Raw genomic sequence first — 20,657 nt, forward strand, 5'->3', positions numbered from 1 at the left:
ATTTAGAGGATTATTGACAAAATGAAGGTTCTGTTAATAAGTATTTCACTCTGTTGTCTTCGGTTTGTGAATTGTACAGAAAGTTCTTCAAGGACAGCTGACAGGGACAGTACTGTTTATCTTTAGGATTTCTTTCACTTATCATTAATGTGAATATAGTCGATATGCTTTGCATTGTTAAAGGGTGATTATTATTTATTTTTTACACATAACTGCTTAATAGGCAAAGACATGTTAACTTTATAGGACTCACAATGTGGGAAGCAAATTCAGTGGTGTAGTGGTGCCTGGAAAAGTGGGTATACTATAATTTGGCCAAAAAATTCCCAAAGGCCCGCCTGGTGACGGAAAGGCGCCTGTATGAAAAATTATATGACAAAAAGTGACACTGAATGACCTAAAATGATCAATCCCATATTGGTCTTTCACAGTCAGGCCAACCCAAGCTGTACTGTGCAGTAGGCTAATAGTAGGCCTACTATTGAAATGCATAAATGAGGCCATCAACTGAGTCCATAAATTCAGAGTTCAGATTTTTATTTTTTATTTTTACAGGTTTTCACTCTAAGTCACACTTTTTAATAGAAAAACAACAAAATTGGATGTTGTAAGTCCACAACAATGCCACAGCGGGAGACCACTTTTGAGGTATGGGAAAAATCTAACAATGACTTTTTTTTGCAGTAATTAACCTTTAATTAAACTGTGCAGACGCCTAGCACTGTTTGGTTAGCAGTGTTTCTGTAGCACACATGAGATGGAGTTTTCAAAACAAATGGCCACTGGATTGATGGAAATAATCATGCTGCCAGGTAGGCATAGGCTACTTTGGAGCTAGTTAACATTTTAATTGAAAGTTTTTTGGGGAAAGCCTTTCCATCTAGGCTACCAGAAGACTGTTAGGCCTATCATTAGCTTCGCTATATTTTTCCTGTTCCTTAATTGTTTGAAACCTTGACGTTTTACTTCATATTATGGGGCATGTCTTACTTTCTACAAAGTAGCCTATAGTCAAAATCCCATCATAGAAACGTGGAGGTAATTAATTTATAAAGACATCCTCATATTCACGCTCCTGTTCTATTGGTTTTAAAATCAACTTTCTTTCATTGTTTATCAGACAAAGGCATTATCGTAGTCATATTAGCAACCCATGATAGTTGTTGCATTTTTAGATCTTCCCTCTTTCAAAATGTCTCTGTCCATGAAACCGCTCGCATTTTAGAATTGTGTTTCCCCGCAAATTGCATTTTGGAACATTTGCGTGTAACCCTACCGCCATGTGCACATTACTGTGCTTAAAATGTGAAGAAATAATAGTTGATCAACATTTTAAGCTAAACATTGTGATCTGTTCCATCAGCCGTATTAATTGATACAGCGTATACCTCCACCACACCACTGGGCAAACGTCATTCAAAATGGTGCTAGCCCAGTAATATGCTAGGAGCCCTTCCCTAGGGGTGATCCACTGTCCCCATTTCTAGACAGCCCTTGGTAACATGGTAACAACATGGGGTTGCTGGGGGTATATTTAGGCCTCTATTGATCTGGGAGAACCCAGGCTCACTACCCTACTGTGTGTGCGTACCTGCATGTGCAAATCAGCTTGAAACAATATAAGTTACTTACAGCACATCGTCTCCATTTAGATGGCCTACAGTGTGGTACCAGATTTACTGCATTAATACCCATCTCTGACACATTTACTAGCTGTTATAAAATGCCTAATTGTTGCACTTCTTACCCACCTGCTATAATATCAATATCAGTGAAATGGATGTTGTGAACTATCTTAGCTGCATAGATCACACTTTAGTTGTGAAACACCTCCATCTTTCTGTGGCTCTGGTCAAAAGTAGTGCACTATATAGGGAATATGATGCCATTTGGGACATAGACAGTGAGAGGGGTTTATGCACCTCCAGGGGGTGAGGGTGATGGCTCCTGTCCTGTGCCTTTTATCTGTAGTGGACAGCAGGCTACCAAATGGCACACACACACAGAGGTACATGTGGACACACATGCACATAGTTGTCATTGTACTAAAAATTACTTGTCCTTTGAGGTGCCATTGTAAGGGGGATGGCAATACCAGATGACACACTTCAAAGGACAATGCAAATACTTTTACGCACACTTTCTCACTCACTCACACACACCTACCATAGTATTCAATCTGATTAATAGTGCTCAGCCTAGGATTCTACCATATTCCACAACTTTATTACTAGCTGGGACCAGCATTAGTTACAGACTACCCTTGTTTTATATATCCTAGGTCCCATACTGAAGAGTATGTTTTAAAATTATAAGCATTTGATGTCATGTCTGATTTTGGTTGCAGGGCAACTCTCTCTGTACATGTTTGATGTTTAATCTTAAATGGGACATACAGAACTCTCGATTGTGAATGAACTACGATAGACGACGACAACAGGAGGTGTCGCATGTGATAAATGTACCTGCTACACTATTCCTCCCCATATTAACTCACTGGAAATAGGATGGTTAATCTGTAAATGTTATAGATTTTGTTTGTTGATATTTAAATGTATAAAATAAGAGTTAATGACCTTGGCAGTAACTGTCTTTTAATGCACTGTGATGACGTGCTGTTGCCAGATTGTACTCCAGCTGGTGTTCAGTGTGTAGACTAGTAGTGTACACGCAAACCAAGGCTGAGAAGCTATTCCATTCATACTCATTGACTCTAACCTATTGTGCAAAATAAATGGGAAATTGAAACTGGAATAATACAATGAAATAATTCCCAGTGTTTTAGTCTCTCCATTCTTATCTTGCATTTATCATAGTGTATTGTTGCTTCTAAAAGCAGTTTAACAGTGTGTAAATGCTGTGTAGTATGGTGATTTTAGAGTGCTAGACTACTAGGTTTGTAACTTTCTGGGCAGTACACTAAATATAATCATAATGCAACAAGAGCTCTCTCTGGTGGAGAATGGTCAAACCCACTACAGCCCAATCCTATGTATGAGCTATGTCCATGGTTTCTAACTTTTTCTACGATTTTTCTCCCTTATGTTCTGGTGCCATACCACTACACCTAAGGTTTACATCCACACTGAACTCTATAGGGTGGCAGGTAGCTTAGTGGTTAAGAGCGTTGGTTCTAATCCCCGAGCCGACTAGGTGAAAAATCTGTCGATGTGCCCTTGAGCAAGGCACTTAACCCTAATTGCTCCTGTAAGTCGCTCTGGATAAGAGCATCTGCTAAATGACTTATTATTATTATATAGAGAGTACGGCCGGGATTCAATCCGATCACAGGTTATAGGCATTGCTGTTTTTGAAGGCAATGTTCCCATGTCGCGGAGAACCCATTCACTGTAAACGCTGCATATGCCAGCTCAATCGTAAATTGCCTTTTAAAGCCGCAACGCCTATAACCGGCAATCAGATTGAATCTCGGTCTATAGAGAGTAAACTAGTTCTGTAATGTTGGGGCCGGTATGTGTATACAGTATCTCCTTTGATCTGACTATAACACCGAATGACAGGGTCATTTGGTACCTCAAGGTAATTTCTTCACAGACACAGCCAGGCTGGATGCTTCATAAACCTGGAGGATTTAGGACTCCTATCCCACAGAGTTTGGGAGGAAGCAGGCATCCCATAAATCAGCCTGAGAATGACGGGAATACTGAAGTACTGGACAGCCTAGTCACCGGAACTGATCTGTTTTAAAGGGCAAAACAGCAGGGAATCAAAGAAAAAAGACTGCATGATTCATTACAATTCCTTTCCTTTATTGTACCATATTAACTGATCCAATCCCATCTGGACCAAGGAGTAAAGGGAGTATGGGAGGAGTGGTATGGAGAGGGGGATGAGAGTCACAGTGTTATGTCTTGATACCGTGGGCCCCGTGTAGCTTAGTTGGTAGAGCATGGTGCTTGTAACGCTAGGGTTGTGGGTTCGTTTCCCACGGGGGGCCAGTATGAAAATGTATGCACTCACTAACTGTAAGTCGCTCTGGATAACAGCGTCTGCTAAATGACTAAAAATGTAAATGTAATACCGTACCTTTGATTTGTATAGAAGAGAGAGGGATAGAGGAGAAGGGGGGGGTCTACAGCATGTTTGTGATAGTCTAGGTCTGTTTCTCCATCCATAATGGAAATATTGACTGCGGCGTACCATACGTACCACGGTTACCACTTTCCCACTTTTATAAAGGAAGTCAATGGAGTCTCTGGATGCAATATTATTATCAGAGACCTAGACAGCAAACAGCCACTTCCTTCCCAAGTCCAGCCATGAGTTCCCTGTACTGTCTAATGTATTTACATTAAATAAGATTAAGTTAGATTAAAAACAATAAAACAAGCTGTTTGTGGCCTGTAGGTGGTGTGTGAGAGGTGTTACAAAGCATGCTGGGTATGTCGTGACCCTGCTGTAAACTATGGTTTCCAGGCTCCTGATTGGTCATGGTGCTGCCCCCACGTGAGGATAGTCCCGTCCTTCAGGGCGACTACCTTTCAGGACTTCTCTGATGTCAGCACGCAGTCGAAGGAGGCAGACAGCACCTTGCAGATGGCCTGGGCTTGTTCCTGCACAGAGACAGGGAGAGGAGAAGGGAAAATGACGTGTTATGAAAACACAGTGTGGGAGTAAATATGAAAATAAAAGCTTATTCCAAATTAAACGAACACCACTACCTCTGTCATGGTTTAAACCAGTGACAGTTGGTTCAATTTTTTTCAATCGCATGAATCTCTCTACTCTGCCTGTCTCCCTCTCTCTGCCTATCTTGAGCTTTCGTTAGCAAACTTGCAACATTGGGCCCTCACCATAGCCACGGGAAGTGGTTGTGGGGTGGTGTGATTTTTTTTAGTTGTTGCCGAATATATATTTTTTGGGGCTGGGCTGAAGACGTCTATATTAACTAAATGTATTTGTATTTTATGTTTACCAGCATTTGTAACTTGAGTCTGGTAATAATCTGTACAAAACAGTTAATACTTGCATGATATGTTTTCCAGTTTCTTGAAATACTTTGCTAATATTTCTGTGAAAACTGAAATGGTCTATTCATTCCTTTTACATTTTAGTAGATGCTCTTTTCCAGAGCAATTTACAGTAGTGAGTACACACATTTTCATACTTTTTTGTACTGGTCCCCCATGGGAATCCAACCCACACCCCTAGTGTTGCAAGCGCCATGCTCTACCAACTGAGCCACATCATCACAACCCCCTTGATGTCTCAATGTACTCAATGACTGTATTGTGCATTGTTTTTCTTCATGGTGATGGAAAGTTTACAGGTGCAATCCTAGATGACCAGCCAATGTAAAATACAGTAATGTACATTTACATTAAGTGGTTTGTTAGGATGGTAAATGAATACTGCACAAAAAGTTATTTTATCATGAAAAATATTTAATTTGATGTGGATGTTTTGTGTCTTTGCCCATAACTTTGCACTTTTTGTTTTGTTTTGTATTTCACCCCCAATTTCGATCTTGTCTCATTGCTGCAACTCCCCAACGGCTCGGGTGGCGAAGGTCGAGTCATGCGTCCTCCGAAACATGACCCGCCAAATCGCGCTTTTTAACACCCGCCTGCTTAACCCAGAAGCCAGCCGTACCAATGTGTCGGAGGAAAAACACTGTTCACCTGACGACTGAGGTCAGCCTGCAGGCGCCCGGCCAACCACAAGGAGTCGATAGAGCGCGATGAGCCAAGTAAAGTCCTCCCGGCCAAACCCTTCGCTAACCCGGACGACGTTGGGCCAATTGTGCGCCGCCCTATGGGACTCCCGATCACGGCCGCTCATGATACAGCCCGGAATTTAACCTGGGTCTGTAGTGACGCCTCTAGCACTGCGGTGCAGTGCCTTAGACCCAAATTTGCACCTTTTGATGTAAATATTTAAGGACAGGGTTTTGTTCTTTCTGGATTCCATTCGAATAACAATCGCAAAGAAAGGGACAGGGCAACAAGTCTTACAATTCCAACTATTGAATCCTGCAAGACACTGATCTTAATTATACAACAACCTTTTTGCCAAAGCGGAGATGCTGAAAAAAAGAAATGCCCGCACTACGGACATCTATATCGGTCCGCTAATGCTAGTAAAGGCCCAGTGCACTACTTTTGTGAAAAAAATGTTTGTTCACATTTTGTATTAAATTCAGATTTTTTAGGGGGTGCCGCAGCACCCTCAGCACCCCTACTTCCCACGGCTATGGCGCCGATGAGCTCAGGACAGACACAGCTGTATTTGCGTCCCATATTTCAGCCCCTTTTCAGGTGTCCCGACTTTTCTTTTTACAAAAAAAACGTATCAATTAATTCAAGCTACAAGAGTGTAGGCCTAATGACAATGGTCATTACACCTTTTGGGGTTTTGTAACAGATGTCTCTTTCCCTTCATCAAATGGCAGGTGCACAGTGCACTGTTTGGATGCTGGAATAATTTTGGAGTTGACGAATGTGCGCAGGTAGCCTACTTTTTCAAGTGATTTGTTTGACAATCAGATGAAAATATCATGACTGGTTGTGTTCATGCCTCATTAAAAGATAATACATGTTTAGCATTCAAATACATTGTCTTTACTATGTACAAAATGGCATTTTAAACAAATAGGAGAATGGATCAATTAGAGACCCACCCAAAGTTTGACTTTTGTTGCATTTAGGGGAGCTCATGCCCCCTATAATTCACACACTGTTTCAGTCATTTGGCAGATGAGTTTATCCAGAGTGACTGACGCTGAAGTGGGGCCACTGTGAAAGAGACTTGTCTGTATGAGCCATTGAGGCCTGCTTCCTAAGTCTGCTGCTATTCTTATGAATGGATGAGGGGTCAAGACAGGAAAGCTGTCGCACACATGATAAACAATTATCTTGCTCAGCATTGCCTTCAGTTTGCCACAAACTGTGGTATGAAAAAAAGCTAGAGAGCACCCGAGCTTGTGTGGACCCCAGAATATTGCTTTGAGATTTATCAATATGAGACAGTGGTAGTCAGTGGTGTAGTTGGGGGGAAAAAATAGGTGGGTAAATGCATTGGTCCGTCTATCTATTACATGTAAACACAAACACACTCACCGCGCTGCTGCACTGGTACACCCAGATGCTGCAGTCCTGCTGCTTGGCATCAGTGGTCTTGAGAGCCAGCAGGTTCTTCCCAGCCCCCAGGCCGTCATCATAACACAGCATCCTCATTATCAGATAGAGAGGGTGGCGGTGCAGAACGTCCTATACAGGAACCACAACAATAATGCACATTACAACATCATTATAACAGCAGACATACAGACAGACAATCAGGTAGAGCGGGAAACAGTGCAGAACATCCAACTTAGGAAACGTTACAACAATATGTTCCAACTAGAAAGGTCAAGTTTCAGTAGAAACTTTTGTGGCGCTAGAACTTTTATAACATGGAAATGGAATCACTCACACACTGATCCATGGAGGCCACTTTTACTCCATACTTGGACACTCCCAGTACCATCTCCTCATCTCCAGGCACAAACGGCAGCTTTCCATCTTGCTATGGAAGGAACACAACAGATACTCTTTGTTCATATAGAGTGACTTGTCAAAGAGGAAACAGAGGCTGCCTCTGCCTCACCACTCCAACATTCATCTCCATCACCATAATCAAATTGAGTGATTATACAGTCATGAATTGGTCTCCACTGCACTGCATTGAACCTGAATGTATAGTATTGCATTCTGAAGTGCCCATACTGTACTGTACATCCCAGATTTGAAGGTGTTTCCAGGTTCTAATTACCTGGGCTGCATCTATGTAGTTGATGAGTTCCAGAGGCTCCTGCAGGGTCTTACTCATCTCAAACGGCAGCTTCTCAATGGCGCCGACATACTTCACCCTGAACTCAGCACACGTCTCCGAGGCAGCACTGTTACCTAAAGTTCACAGTTCAATCATCCGTCGTCATTACCACTGGGTCATGAAGGTGTTCATTAGGCATCAAACTGAAGAAAATGAACTGAAACAGGGAGGGACTACCAATAAGACACTCATTTTAGTTGTCCATTGCGAAACATTTTGAAATATTTTGTTGCATGCCCTACATTGGACAAGAGCCAGATCTGAAAGGACTTGATATGTACAGGCAATATGGTTGGAACCTTTCCGGCCCCTTCATCGGACTGTCAGTGAATAGGAAGGAAAGGGGATGAGGAAACTAGCCGAGGTCATTTCAGAGAATTGAGATGTGGCCATGGTTGTAGGTTTTCTTACCTGAGCTCTTGGTTGAGTCTGTGTCAAGGCTAGCTACAGTACTGGACCTGGAGAGACCTCCCAAACTGGAGTCTACTGACTAAAGAGAGGAGAGAGAAAAGCACACCATCTCACCATATTGTCTTGAGAAAAGTTACATGATAGACTGAAACGTTGACCAAATCGCAGAGGTCATGGTTTCTGCTGCAATATTTGTGTATGAGAACGAAAGAAACACACACACCAACCACTTATGAGTAGAGTTTCAGTGAAAAAATAGAAATGAACTCAAGCAGACATCGATTCAGGAGTCCTTGACAGAATGCAAGACCTTCTTAATAAACTGAGTCATGTTTGTAATCAGAAAGGACAGCTGTGCAGTAAGTGAATCGATGATAATAAAGAGTCATTTCTCCATCCGCCCCTTCGGCTTAACCATCTTAGCATTTGTTTGTGATTCACCACATGGGCAGGCATCTCGTATGAGACATGATTACATTGTCCAGACAGAGCTCTCGTCTAACATGTATAAAAGCCACTGTCATATGTGAAGGGATCTTCTAATAAGATTATAATCAGTCTAATCCGCCTGTCTGTCCGTTTACCTGCCTGTCTGTCTGCCTGCCTGTGTCTGTCTCCAGTATTTTCTGAATGCGTCTGCTTTTGTATTCTGAGACTGTACCCTGTTGCCTCCATGGTAAATGATTTACCAAGAACAACAAGCAGCTCCAGCACCAGAACCCCCCCAGAGACTAGACAGGTGAACGCAACACAAGGGAAAATCAAAGGAAGCTCCCTATTGGAGGACTAGGTGGAGCTTCCTCCATTCTGATTACATCTATCCTCTTCAGATCAACTAGAGCGCATCATCGAAGGACGAGGGAAGGGAAAAATCCACATTTTCTGGGATTGGAATGTAGCCCAGGACAGTGTAGTCTAATGTAATGTATAATGGCCCACCTTGCTTTTGGTACTGATCTCACTGCTTTGGGAGCTGCTGCTGCTGTGACGCTTTTTGACCTTCCGGAACATTCTTCACCATGACGCCAGCACTCCACCAGCCCCCAGCTCCCTTGCAGGCACCACTGTCTGATGAAGACAAGGATATTTTGTTGTGATGGTCCCAGCACTACACAGGGCAAGTCATGTGATTTGGCTTGTAGTCTACAGAGAATGAGATGAACCCATCCACTAGGTGTGAAGGTGGTCATACATGTATTACAAAGTTATTACAAATAATATTAATATTTACTTCCTAAATAAAAATAATAATATTGAAATATCGTTTTGAAATGGAATTCCATACATAAATATGGTGTGTCCTTGTGAGACTAACAGCTGCCACACAGTGAATGCATACTATTCAAGTCCTGCATACTACCACTCCCACCATCACAACTCAAGAGCTTTGTCCAACTTATTAAGAATCAACAGGCTGCCACACGCGCACTTTCTCGCGCCTGTCCCTTAAATGGTGTCTGGAGTAGGCTGGCACTCAATGAAAGTCCATTGTCCCAAACTTTGTCAATGAATGCCCCTTGTAACGGAAACCCGTTGCTATGATAAACAATTTACCCCACCCACACCCTTATCGACGTATCCGTTCACGCTCAAAAAGGTTGAAATTATCGTGTATTTTTACAGAAAGTGCCAAACCGGAGCACTACGCACAAATACACAGGGCATACCTCAGTTTGAAACTTGTTCTAAGCCAGTTTGGGGCTGTTTTGGGGTGTTGTTCATCAAAGGAGCAGGGCTGTGGCTCTTTCTGTGTAGGCGAGTGAGAGACTCGCATTGACACTTCACTTCCTCTGCAGTTCCACCCAAAATCACATTAAAGGGGACGCAACTTAGTTACATTTGTATCAATATTGTAAACTTTGTTACTTTGTAAAAAATTACGCGGCCGCTCACCTACAGTGCACCATTGTTACAAAGTATGAACATCAATTGATACTTTTGTTTCGCGTGCCACAAACACGTGTCTACAGTGTGACGCTGCTTTTTATACAGTGATTGAATTGGGCGCTAAAACTAAAAGTTCTAAACCAATGTATGTTCAGTATCTATCAATGAAAATATAAAAACGTTTTCTAAGATGAGCAAATAATGTAATTATGTCGGAACTAAAAAGATGGCTTGAGTGTTCTTCGGTCGTATTTTGACGACACGTGTGCGCCAGCCGGAAGTTCATACAAACATACGTCTGGAGGGAAAATTCAATGGAGAACGTCATCATTATCCAGGTCCTGTACTACTGCTATAAATGTACCATTAGAATATGTTACTTCTGCAGTATGGCTGCAAAACTTAAAACAGAAATATCGGCAGCCCGCGGAGGAGAGCGACCAGCTCCTTATTCGACCACTGTGAGTAGCACCTGCCATTCCAAGGATATCCAGATGTATTATGAGATTTGCAATAAATTAAAATGAGATGTATACAAAAAGTACAATGCAATTATGTGATGGTTTTCTCCCTGTGATGCTTTTATCATGGAAGTGCAGGGCAGGACGTGGGCAGATCGTGCATCATCTTGGAATTCAAAGGAAGGAAAATCATGGTAGGTCAATTCTCCATCTTAACATCCATCCATGCATGTTTTGTGGGTAACACTTAACATAGGGTAATGCTGTTATAAGCATGTATTGTGACCCTACACATGTCTCCTGAGTTGGACTGTTGCATCCACCCAGGCTTGGAAGGCATGGACGCTCTTCCCTACATCGACTTGATAGATTCATCTGTGATAGACCTGCTCCTCATCAGCCAGTGAGTTGTTGTTGTTGTTTACATAGATGATGTCTTCTTCTCACCAGCTTCCACCTGGACCACTGTGGTGGAATGCCCTGGTTGCAGCTTCAAAGGGAGAACCTTGATGACCCATGCCACCCAGGCCATCTACTGCTGTCGGATTAAGTCAAAGTCAGGTAGGCAACACTCCTACTTGTTTTTTATTATTATATATTTTTGAAGGAGTGGGGCAGTCCCATTCCTAATGTATTTTATTGGTTTTATTGAACAGATAGGACAGTGGCGAGATGACAGGAAAGGAAAGAGAGTGCGAGTCAGAAGGGAATGGGTTGGATTCTAATGCCGACTCGGGTATATAATAATTCATTTAATTTGTCAAGCGTTTTTCTCACACCCAAGGCACTACATAAAAAAATATATATATAATAATAAAAACAATCCAAAACACAGAACATAGAACACAGACAACAATCAAAGCTATATACAGGTGTCGTCAGATCCGGAGGACACGAGAACAGAATTAGCAGAGGTCCTTGAAAGCTTTCTGAACAGCACAGTCTTGAGCTGTGCCTTAAAGGAGGACAGAGACTCTGCAGCCATAATACTGTCTGGAAGTGCGTTCCACAGCTGCGGAGCCGCGCAACTGAAAGCCCTGTCACCCATAGTTTTTAGTCTGCTGCGGGGCTGCTGAAGGGAGGCGGAAGTGCGAAGGGTGCGTGTGGGGCAGGAGGGTAGAATGAGGTCAGACATGTACTTGGGTCCAGAGTTGTGGATAGCTTGGTAGGTGTGAACCAGGATTTTGTAGTCAATGCGTGAGCATATGGGGAGCCAGTGGAGGTTGAACAGCACTGGAGTGAGGTGTGGTGAGGACACGTGCAGCACAGTTCTGGACATATTGTAGCCTGTTTAGGCACATGGCAGATGCGCCTATAAAAAGGGCATTACAATAGTCCTGACGGGATGAAATAAAGGTGTGGATGAGTCGCTCAGCTGCAGGTTGTGATGGCATAGGTCTTAACCTGGCAAAAAATATGGAAAATGAGACTTTGGTCATACTCTTGATGTTGGCCTCAAACAAATGCTGACTGTCAAATATCAAACCCGGTTTGTGAAACTCACTGGAGGGGAGGACCTTGACACCATCAATATTGAGGCTGTAGCTGCTGGTGTTGTTTATGATGGTGCGAGTGCCAATCAGGACGACAGGAAAACTCCATGCTTTGATGTCCTGCAGGCAGCTGACCAGGAGTGCATTGGCAGTGTCAGTGTTTGTGGAGACATACAGCCGAGTGTCGTGTATGTGTACTGGGGTCTGTGGCGCTAACTGCTAGACCACACAGGCCACATCATTCATAGGAGTTTTCTCCTTACACAGTGTTCCTTTATGGCAGAGCTGCCCAAGTCTAGTGATCGAGGCCCACAGTGTCTTTGATTTCTATTTCATGTCAATATTTGTCACTCTGTCGTTCTATTTCTGAAGACGACATGCTATACACAGAGACCGACCTGGAGGGGAGTATGGACAAGCTAGAGACCATCAACCTTCACGAGGTGAAGTAGGTGGCTGGCATCAATTTCTGGTGCTGCCACACCGGGCACGTCCTTGGTGCAGCCATGATCGAGATTGCTGGAGTTAAGGTAGGGAGTGGATTGAAGTATTGTGATGATTGAACTTCTTAATTTGTGTTTAGGTTTCCTCTGAAGTACACAACTGTACACAATATACTGTATGATGTGATATTGTTATTGTGTTAGTTATTCTATTCCTTTTTTATTATATTCTAATGCCTGTCTCTGGTAATCACAGTCCTCTGTATTGGGGATGAATTATTCAACAACAACAAAAAATCTCTCTCTCCCTAGCTGTTTTCTCTCGCCAGGAGGACGGTCATCATGGCTGCCGAAATCCCCAGTATCAGACCTCACATCCTCATCATATTACGGAACCAATAGTCAGTAAGCACTGTGATATTTTGTCCACACATTGGCAGATGGGTTCAAAGTTCATCTCTCTCTCTCTCTCTCGTCCACAAATGGCATGCACATCCACGAAAAAAGGGAGGAGCGCGAGGCTGGCTTCTGTAACACGGTCCATGACATAATGAACAGGGAAGGCCGCTGTCTCATCCCCGTGTTCGCCTTGGGGAAGAGCCCAGGAGCTGCTGCACATCCTGGGTGAGACCTTCCGCCTCAAGCGCCTCTGCGTTATGGTCAAATGGTTCTGACTGAAAATACCTAACATTTCTCCCTCCCCTCTTATTACACATTGAATATAAACTGGAGGCTCCGGTTGTGTTTTCTCTGTAGATGTGTATTGGCAGAACCACCCTGAGCTCCATGATATATCTACTACGTCTCTCTGGCCAAGAAGTGCATGGCCGTCTACCAGACCTACGTCAATGCCATGAACGACAAGATCCGCAAAGCCATCAACATCAGCAACCTCAAGGTTAGAGGAACTCTTAGGAGGATACTTACCTGTAGGTTTTCTTCTCTAGGGAGAATGCTACAAGCACACACTCGTAATGCTATGTTTGACAGGTAGAATATGGTCGTTATGTCCATATTCCATATATGGATCAATATGTCTGGCTTATCTGTTTTCAACCTAGTTAGCTTGGGAGACACCACTTAAACCCTCTCTCAATGATGAACCTATGTCCCAGACTCGAGCATCCCCCGTCTCTGACTTCTCGTCCCCACTCTGTCTCTCCAGAGCATGCACCACTTTGACGACATAGGTCCCAGTGTGGTGATGGCGTCTCCAGGTATGATGCAGGGCGGCCTGTCCAGGGAGCTGTTTGAGAGGTGGTGCACCGACAAGAGGAATAGAGTCCTCATCGCTGGCTACTGTGTGGAGGGAACCTTGGCCAAGGTAAGATTGACTTACATATTGGTCGCATTCATTAGGCAACAAATGGAGAGAAAAAAACTGACTGAAATAGGGAGGGACTAGTCCGGTACTTGTCCAATAAGAAACACTTGTTTTCGTTTTATGTGCCCTAATGAATATGACCCTGGTTTCACTTCAGTTGTTCAATGTCTATGTAGATCCCATTTTCAGGACATACAGGCTATTACAATCATTCTAATTGTCTTTTATCTCTGTCTGTCATGTGTGGTCTCTAGCACATCATGTTAGAGCCAGAGGAGATCGACACCATGTCAGGGCAGAAGCTGCAGCTGAAGATGTCTGTGGATTACATCTCCTTCTCATCTCTGGCCATGCAGTCATGGGTGAACAGAGAGTACAGGAGGGGACTGAGCACGCACCTCTGAGGGGCCCCCGGGTTGAGGATCAGCATGGCAGATGTGTTGTTATCTACCCTTATCACCTGGGGGCGGCCCGTCAGGATGTCCAGGATCCAGTTGCAGAGGGAGGTGTTTAGTCCCAAGGTCCTTAGCTTAGTGATGAGCTTTGAGGGCACTATGGTGTTGAACGCTGAGCTGTAGTCAATGAATAGCATTCTCATGTAAGTGTTCCTTTTGTCCAGGTGGGAAAGGGCAGTGCGGAGTGCAATAGAGATTGCATCATCTGGATTTGTTGGGGCGGTATGCAAATTGGAGTGGGTCTAGGGTTTCTGGGATAATGGTGTTGATGTGAGCCATGACCAGCCTTTCAAAGCACTTCATGGCTACAGATGCGAGTGCTACGGGTCGGTAGTCATTTAGGCAGGTTACCTTAGTGTTCTTGGGCACAGGGACTATGGTGGTCTGCTTGAAACATTGGTATTACAGACACAGTCAGGGACAGGTTGAAAATGTCAGTGAAGACACTTGCCAGTTGGTCAGCGCATGCTCGGACTACACGTCCTGGTAATACGTCTGGCCCTGCGGCCTTGTGAATGTTGACCTGTTTAAAGGTCTTACTCACATCTGCTACGGAGAGCGTGATCACACAGTCATCCGGAACAGCTGATGCTCTCATGCATGCGTCAGTGTTGCTTGCCTTGAAGCGAGCATAGAAGTAATTTAGCTTGTCTGGTAGGCTCGTGTCACTGGGCAGCTCGCGGCTGTGCTTCCCTTTGTAGTCTGTAATAGTTTGCAAGCCCTGCCACATCCGACGAGCGTCAGAGCCGGTGTAGTACGATTCAATCTTAGTCCTGTGTTGACGCTTTGCCTGTTTGATGGTTCGTCGGAGGACATAGCGGGATTTCTTATAAGCGTCCGGGTTAGAGTCCCGCTCCTTGAAAACGGCACCTCTACCCTTTAGCTCAATGCGGATGTTGCCTGTAATCCATGGCTTCTGGTTGGGGTATGTACGTACGGTCACTGTGGGGATGACGTCATCGATGCACTTATTGATGATAACCAGTAACTGATGTGGTGTACTCCTCAATGCCATTGGAAGAATCCCGGAACATATTCCAGTCTGTGCTAGCAAAACTACCACATCCTCACCCCCTCAGACCTCTCTAGTGAGTACTGGACCACTAATATATGTTACAGTATGTTCATATTAGCATGTATAGCTAAGTCATACAATCATACAGTCTTTTAGCCTGGTTGCCAATCTGTTTCTGCTTTAGCCTAGCTGGCATTGTCTAGCCAAACAAGGTAACAATGCACTGTAGTGTTGTTAACAGGCTAAGGTTCTCACGTATTTCTCACAATGGAGCCTGGTTCTTCTGACTGTATCCATAATGTTTCCTAAACTACCCAGACCTGGCCATGAGCACAGTGAAACAGACCCAGGCCATCCCATTCACTGGACCACTCTTAAGATCTTCAATAACATCACACTGGTGCATGAGGCAGGCATGGTGACGCTGGAGGTGAGCAGGCAGTCTGTTGTAGTCTGGGTCTTGTTCATTAAGCACCAAACGGAAGAGAATGGACTGAAACAGGGAGGGACTACCTAGACTTAACTAACGTTTTCTGTTGCAAAATATTTTCTGTCACATGCCCTAATGAACATGACCCTGCAGTATCAATAACAATATATTTTATTTGGTGAACAATTGTGGTGTCTGAGATTGGTGAGAAACTGGAATGTTTACATCCATGTTTCTCTGTCATCCACTAGTGGATTGCCAACCCGTTGAATGACATGTACGCTGATGCAGTCACTACTTTTGTGTTGGAAATCCAGTCCAACCCTAAAGCTCAGAAAGGTATGGCCATTGACTTTGACCTTTACCAGTATCCACTTGCCTTTCTTAATTGCCCCTGAGGGGAATAAATAAAGTTGTATTGTATTGAAACCATCACACAAAACATCAACTATTTTAAAATAGGTCTCTGCCATGCTTCTTGTCTTCTTTCATTGAAAGGCCTGTAATGTATTGTTACTTAACTAAAAATGCTCTTTAAGAGTCATGGAGACTCAAAGAAGTACAACGGTGGACATGGAGATTTACCAGAACAGACTGGAGGTCAACCTGGGGTGGTGGCAGGTAGCTTAGTGGTTAAGAGCGTTGTGCCAGTAACCGAAAGGTCGCTGGTTCTAATCCCCGAGCCGACTAGGTGAAAAATCTGTCGATGTGCCCTTGAGCAAGGCACTTAACCCTAATTGCTCCTGTAAGTCAATCTGGATAAGAGTGTCTGCTAAATGACTAAAATGTAAAAATGTATTGCTACAAGACATGTTTGGGGAGGACTGTGTAGATTTAAAACATGGTAAAAACCTCACGGTGACAGTGGACGGTAAGACTACCTACATCTGCCTAGAAACCAGGACAGTGTCATATGAGGACGACTCTCTGAAGGAGATGGTGGAGCTGGCAGTGCCCTCAATCCTGTCATATGAGGGGTTCAACCAGAGACATATTAATCTGTTTATATACATCATTGTGCCAAACAACCCCTGAAAGGTCAGGGGTCATCCTGCAGTTGTCTGTTCCTCCCCAGACCTCCAACCCCCGTTCCCAATAGATGTTTGATCCTGATTTAGGAGCATCTTACGCTCCGAAATCGTAACGTTAATCATTAGAGGGGAAACGTCAACCTACTCCTCCCATACTCTCACTGATACTTCTAGAATGGATAGACTACTAGAGGGACAGCAGTGGCTGTCTGGATCTGTTTACACAATTAAAGATGGATGACCACTGTAAAGTTTACTGCATTCTGTAACTAAGCACTGAGATGCATGGCTCAAATGTAGTGATCTGTTTGGACATTTTGTAGAAAAAAATGTGATGTTGATATATCATAAGTATAGAAACAGCCAAATAGTGTTTGATCAACAGTATTATCAGTGATAGTGAACTGAAATCAAGGGCAGCTATGATCATAACTAGAGATGTTTGGAACCATACAGGTAACCTCCAGAATAATGGAAACACTTGGGTTAATGAGGGATACAAAGTATATTAAAAATTAAAAGCAGGTGCTTCCACACAGGTGTGGTTCCTGAGTTAATTAATCAATTAACATCCCATCATGCTTAGGGTCATGTATAATAAAACATTTTACTTATTGGAGATTCTGGAGTGGCGCCTGAAAGTGTTTTCCACCACCATAAACAAAACACCAAATTATGGAATTTTTCGTGGATGAATGGTGTTACATCCCTCCAATAGAGTTCCAGACACTTGTAGAATGTATGCCAATGTGCATTAAAGTTGTTCTGGCTCGTGGTGACCCAAGGCCCTATTAAGACGCTTTAGGTTGGTGCTTCCTTTATTTTGGCAGTTACCTGTATATCATGGTTCTGTATCTATGTTTGGAACGTTGTTTGAAAACTTGTTGTGATCTTGTTTTATGTCATTATGAAAGGTGTTTTATGTATATTTTTTTACAGTAAAGAAATGCATGGCATTCATCAAAATAGTCAAATAAACATAAAAAATGCGAAATTCTTGAACTCTGCCCTCATTTTGTTCACCTTCCACCTCCACACGGTAGATGGCGCAATTTAACATGCGAGCTTCTATCATAGGCCCTTTTCACGTGACGTCAGACAACTTCCGTTCTGCCGCGATGCAGGTTATGTTTACATCCGGTGTCGCTTAGGAACGCTTAGCTAGTAGCACATCATTATGGAGTTCACCCAGTCCCTTTCACATCTGCCACCAATACGACTTAACGACGTAGAACGACTTGCTGACAAGTGGTCCCTTACTTCAAGATCGAAGCTTGATAAAGGCTACAAGTTCTTCGTTGAAGGTTACCTGTTTGATTATGAAGGTACGTGTTTATCTTTATTTAGCTTAAATTAGCCCTATGCTAGCGAAGGTTATGAGCTGACGAGTTTCTGTTTTGCAGCCTCTTTTTAATATTACTGCTGTTTGTATCGACCGTAAGATAAGAGTCAGTAATGTATTAATGGCTAATGCTGCGCCCTTTCTCCCAATCACTGTATTGAAACAGTCTCAAGTGTAGTTAACGGTGAGGTGACAGTGAGAGGGCGATGTTACAGGTCCATGAAGAAAAATGAGGAGGCTCATCGGCTTCAGGTTTCTCAGATAAACAGTTCTCTAACATTATGATAAGATAGGTTAAGATAGATAAGTTTTCTTTTTGTTGTGTTTTGCTGCGGTTGCAGATTTAATAAGAATGATTCCACAAAGTTCCACTGTGGATCAGTTTGTTTCTCAGTCTGAGCTCTGATTTTGTATCATTAAACTTAATACACAACGAAATTCTTACAAACCGATGTGGGTTGTTGACGGCAATAAAGACTGGGAAAGATTCTGTGATAACTCAAAATGTTCAAATTTTCGATAAGTGTTGGCACTACTTGTCAAAGGTTTCAGAACAGCCAATTTTTCTTAATTAAAAAAAGAAATTGGGTTTTGAAAATTGTGTACAGTAGTTTATAATGAAACGCAGAAAAAATGTTTTGTAAGTACAGCACTAATTGTTATGTCTCTATGAACAGGTTACACTAGACTCTGCAGAGGTTCCTGTGGTACTCAATCACATGTCATGTTCCTGCTCTGCTGGGAAAGCACTATGTAATCACATAGTAGCACTTCTTTTTCAAAGTGCTCACTATGTTACCATGGGCTTTAAGACAGTGCCATTGCCTCTGTCATGCACCAGCGCACTGCAGACCTGGCACCGGCCTAGGACACAGGTCAGACATTATTTGTTACACTGATGCAGAACTTTGCAGTTTGTATTGACTTTTGACAATGTATTGTTCATCATTATTATATCACAGGGAATTGTACCAGAGGCCACCAATGATATGGCGGTGTGTAAACCAGCGGCTAAGAAAAAAACAAGTGTCAGAGCTGGTGTGAAGTGCACACTGTACCGAGCCTATGATGGTGAGTCTGAATGAGCCCCCGCCTGTACTAGAGCACAAAGACTTTAGTGCATTTCTAAAATAATACAAACATAAAAGTGATTATTATTTGTTACTTTTTATATAGACTTTCAGTGGATATTTTGTTATTTGTATTAGAAGCATGTACGAGACTGGATGAGTGTGGTTGTCTTTTTTAGTGAAAAAGATAAGGTGGCATTTAATGAAATCTAAACTTGACATATCTCACTTTCATGCCAGGGCCTATTCCGGATCCTCACGTCATGGCCAGTGCTGAGAAACTGAAAGACATCCGTCCACAACCAGGGATTTGCAAATTGCTGCACGGGCTTGAGGGCCTTAATTTGGTGGACTCTAAATTTGGCCCTGTGCCATTTGGGTCTGTGCTTTCTTACCAGTGCCCTCTAGAATTAAGTAGAGATATTATTAAACACCCTGGTGCCAGTGAGTTTCCTCAGTTGCCTATTGAAGGTTACAACTTTAAATTTCCCATTGATTTTGAGCCCAACTACATACAACAATGTCATTTGGACAGCCTGATTGTGTCAGAGGAGATGTCTGCTGCTATTGAAGCAGAAACAAGAATGCAGTCAGAATGCCAGCTGTGGAGCCAGGTACGCAAACCCCGACTGACAGCCAGCAGATTCCGTGAAATATGCCATGTTCGTGGGGAGTTGTCTGCCAAGGCTTTGGCAACCCGCATTCTGAGTGTGAAATTAACCATATGCTTGTCATGATACATTTTGGTAATCACTTTTCAGTCCCTAAAATGACAAAATGTAGCAGCTATATTGCATCAGGATTAAATTATTAAACATTTTGTACAAGTAATATATTATTGGATTACAGTAGTATTACGTTTAACGCTGTCTACCTATCCTTACCCCAATCATTCCAGTGGAATCTAGACGGCACTGATCCCTGTTTAATACGGATCCGTCCACTGGCCGATGTGTATCTATCCTCAGGGGGAAAGTGCTGACTGCAAACAAAGGTGCTCCCACGAAGAATCTTAAAACTTGGTCCCTCATCTCTCCTGATCGCCCTCACCCAACGGGCACGTATTTCTCCATCAACAGGGAAATCGTGAAAACTCAGATACGGGAATTTCTGTTTGTTGTTTGAACAAAATGGTACACTGCAATAGCATCTTCTCGAAGATTGTGCCATGCTTCGGTGTTGGATGGGATACTGTTGCGATACAGACACCGGGAGAAAAGAAACAGCTAAATTAACATTCAGCTTTGACCAGGAATCAATATTTATCTAGCTATCATGCACAAGAGTATTTGAATAGGTGAGTTACTATACATTCATGAATAAACTAACTGCCTAACAAAGGGTTAGATAGCTAGCTAAGTAAACTTGTTACATTACAGCCAGGCAGCAATGTAACGCTACCTTTTAACGTTATCGGTATCTGGTACTAAGTTGTTGTTAGCTAACGTTAGCCCACTTTTAA

At 43.0% G+C, this 20,657-nt stretch overlaps 1 protein-coding gene and 1 pseudogene across 5 annotated transcripts; one reads left to right on the plus strand and one right to left on the minus strand.

The window, feature by feature from the left end:
- Positions 1-3,749: 3,749 nt before the first annotated feature.
- Positions 3,750-10,036, minus strand: itgb1bp1 (integrin beta 1 binding protein 1). 4 transcript variants are annotated; one of them, XM_084144635.1, is made up of 7 exons: positions 9,912-10,036; positions 9,184-9,312; positions 8,245-8,323; positions 7,774-7,907; positions 7,435-7,527; positions 7,080-7,229; positions 3,750-4,574 (listed from the first exon to the last, which is right to left on the minus strand). In XM_084144635.1, the coding sequence occupies exons 2-7, from the start codon at positions 9,253-9,255 to the stop codon at positions 4,503-4,505; spliced, it is 600 nt and encodes a 199-aa protein (XP_084000761.1). In that variant the 5' UTR covers positions 9,256-9,312; positions 9,912-10,036; the 3' UTR covers positions 3,750-4,502. The 4 variants fall into 4 exon arrangements, with proteins under 4 accessions (XP_084000761.1, XP_084000764.1, XP_084000762.1 ...); XM_084144638.1 differs by having other exon boundaries at positions 9,184-9,387; positions 9,912-9,982; XM_084144636.1 differs by having other exon boundaries at positions 9,530-9,933.
- Positions 10,037-12,462: 2,426 nt separating this feature from the next.
- On the plus strand, positions 12,463-16,183 carry LOC311102603 (cleavage and polyadenylation specificity factor subunit 3-like; annotated as a pseudogene). The gene is made up of 6 exons (XR_014615772.1): positions 12,463-12,528; positions 12,669-12,690; positions 12,969-13,152; positions 13,285-13,426; positions 13,694-13,852; positions 14,107-16,183. The product of XR_014615772.1 is annotated as a cleavage and polyadenylation specificity factor subunit 3-like (transcript).
- Positions 16,184-20,657: the final 4,474 nt, after the last annotated feature.

This window comes from Coregonus lavaretus (assembly GCF_964263955.1).
Source record: "Coregonus lavaretus genome assembly, chromosome: 27".
Lineage (NCBI taxonomy): Eukaryota > Metazoa > Chordata > Actinopteri > Salmoniformes > Salmonidae > Coregonus > Coregonus lavaretus.

Excerpts from the sequence above, each read along its gene's own strand:
- itgb1bp1 (XM_084144635.1), bottom strand. The coding sequence starts at position 9,255 with ATGTTCCGGAAGGTCAAAAAGCGTCACAGCAGCAGCAGCTCCCAAAGC. Across the intron at positions 7,230-7,434 it reads TGGCCTCCATGGATCAGTGT|GACGTTCTGCACCGCCACCC; the intron begins GTGAGTGATTCC and ends GTTCCTGTATAG. Across the intron at positions 4,575-7,079 it reads TGTACCAGTGCAGCAGCGCG|GAACAAGCCCAGGCCATCTG; the intron begins GTGAGTGTGTTT and ends GTCTCTGTGCAG.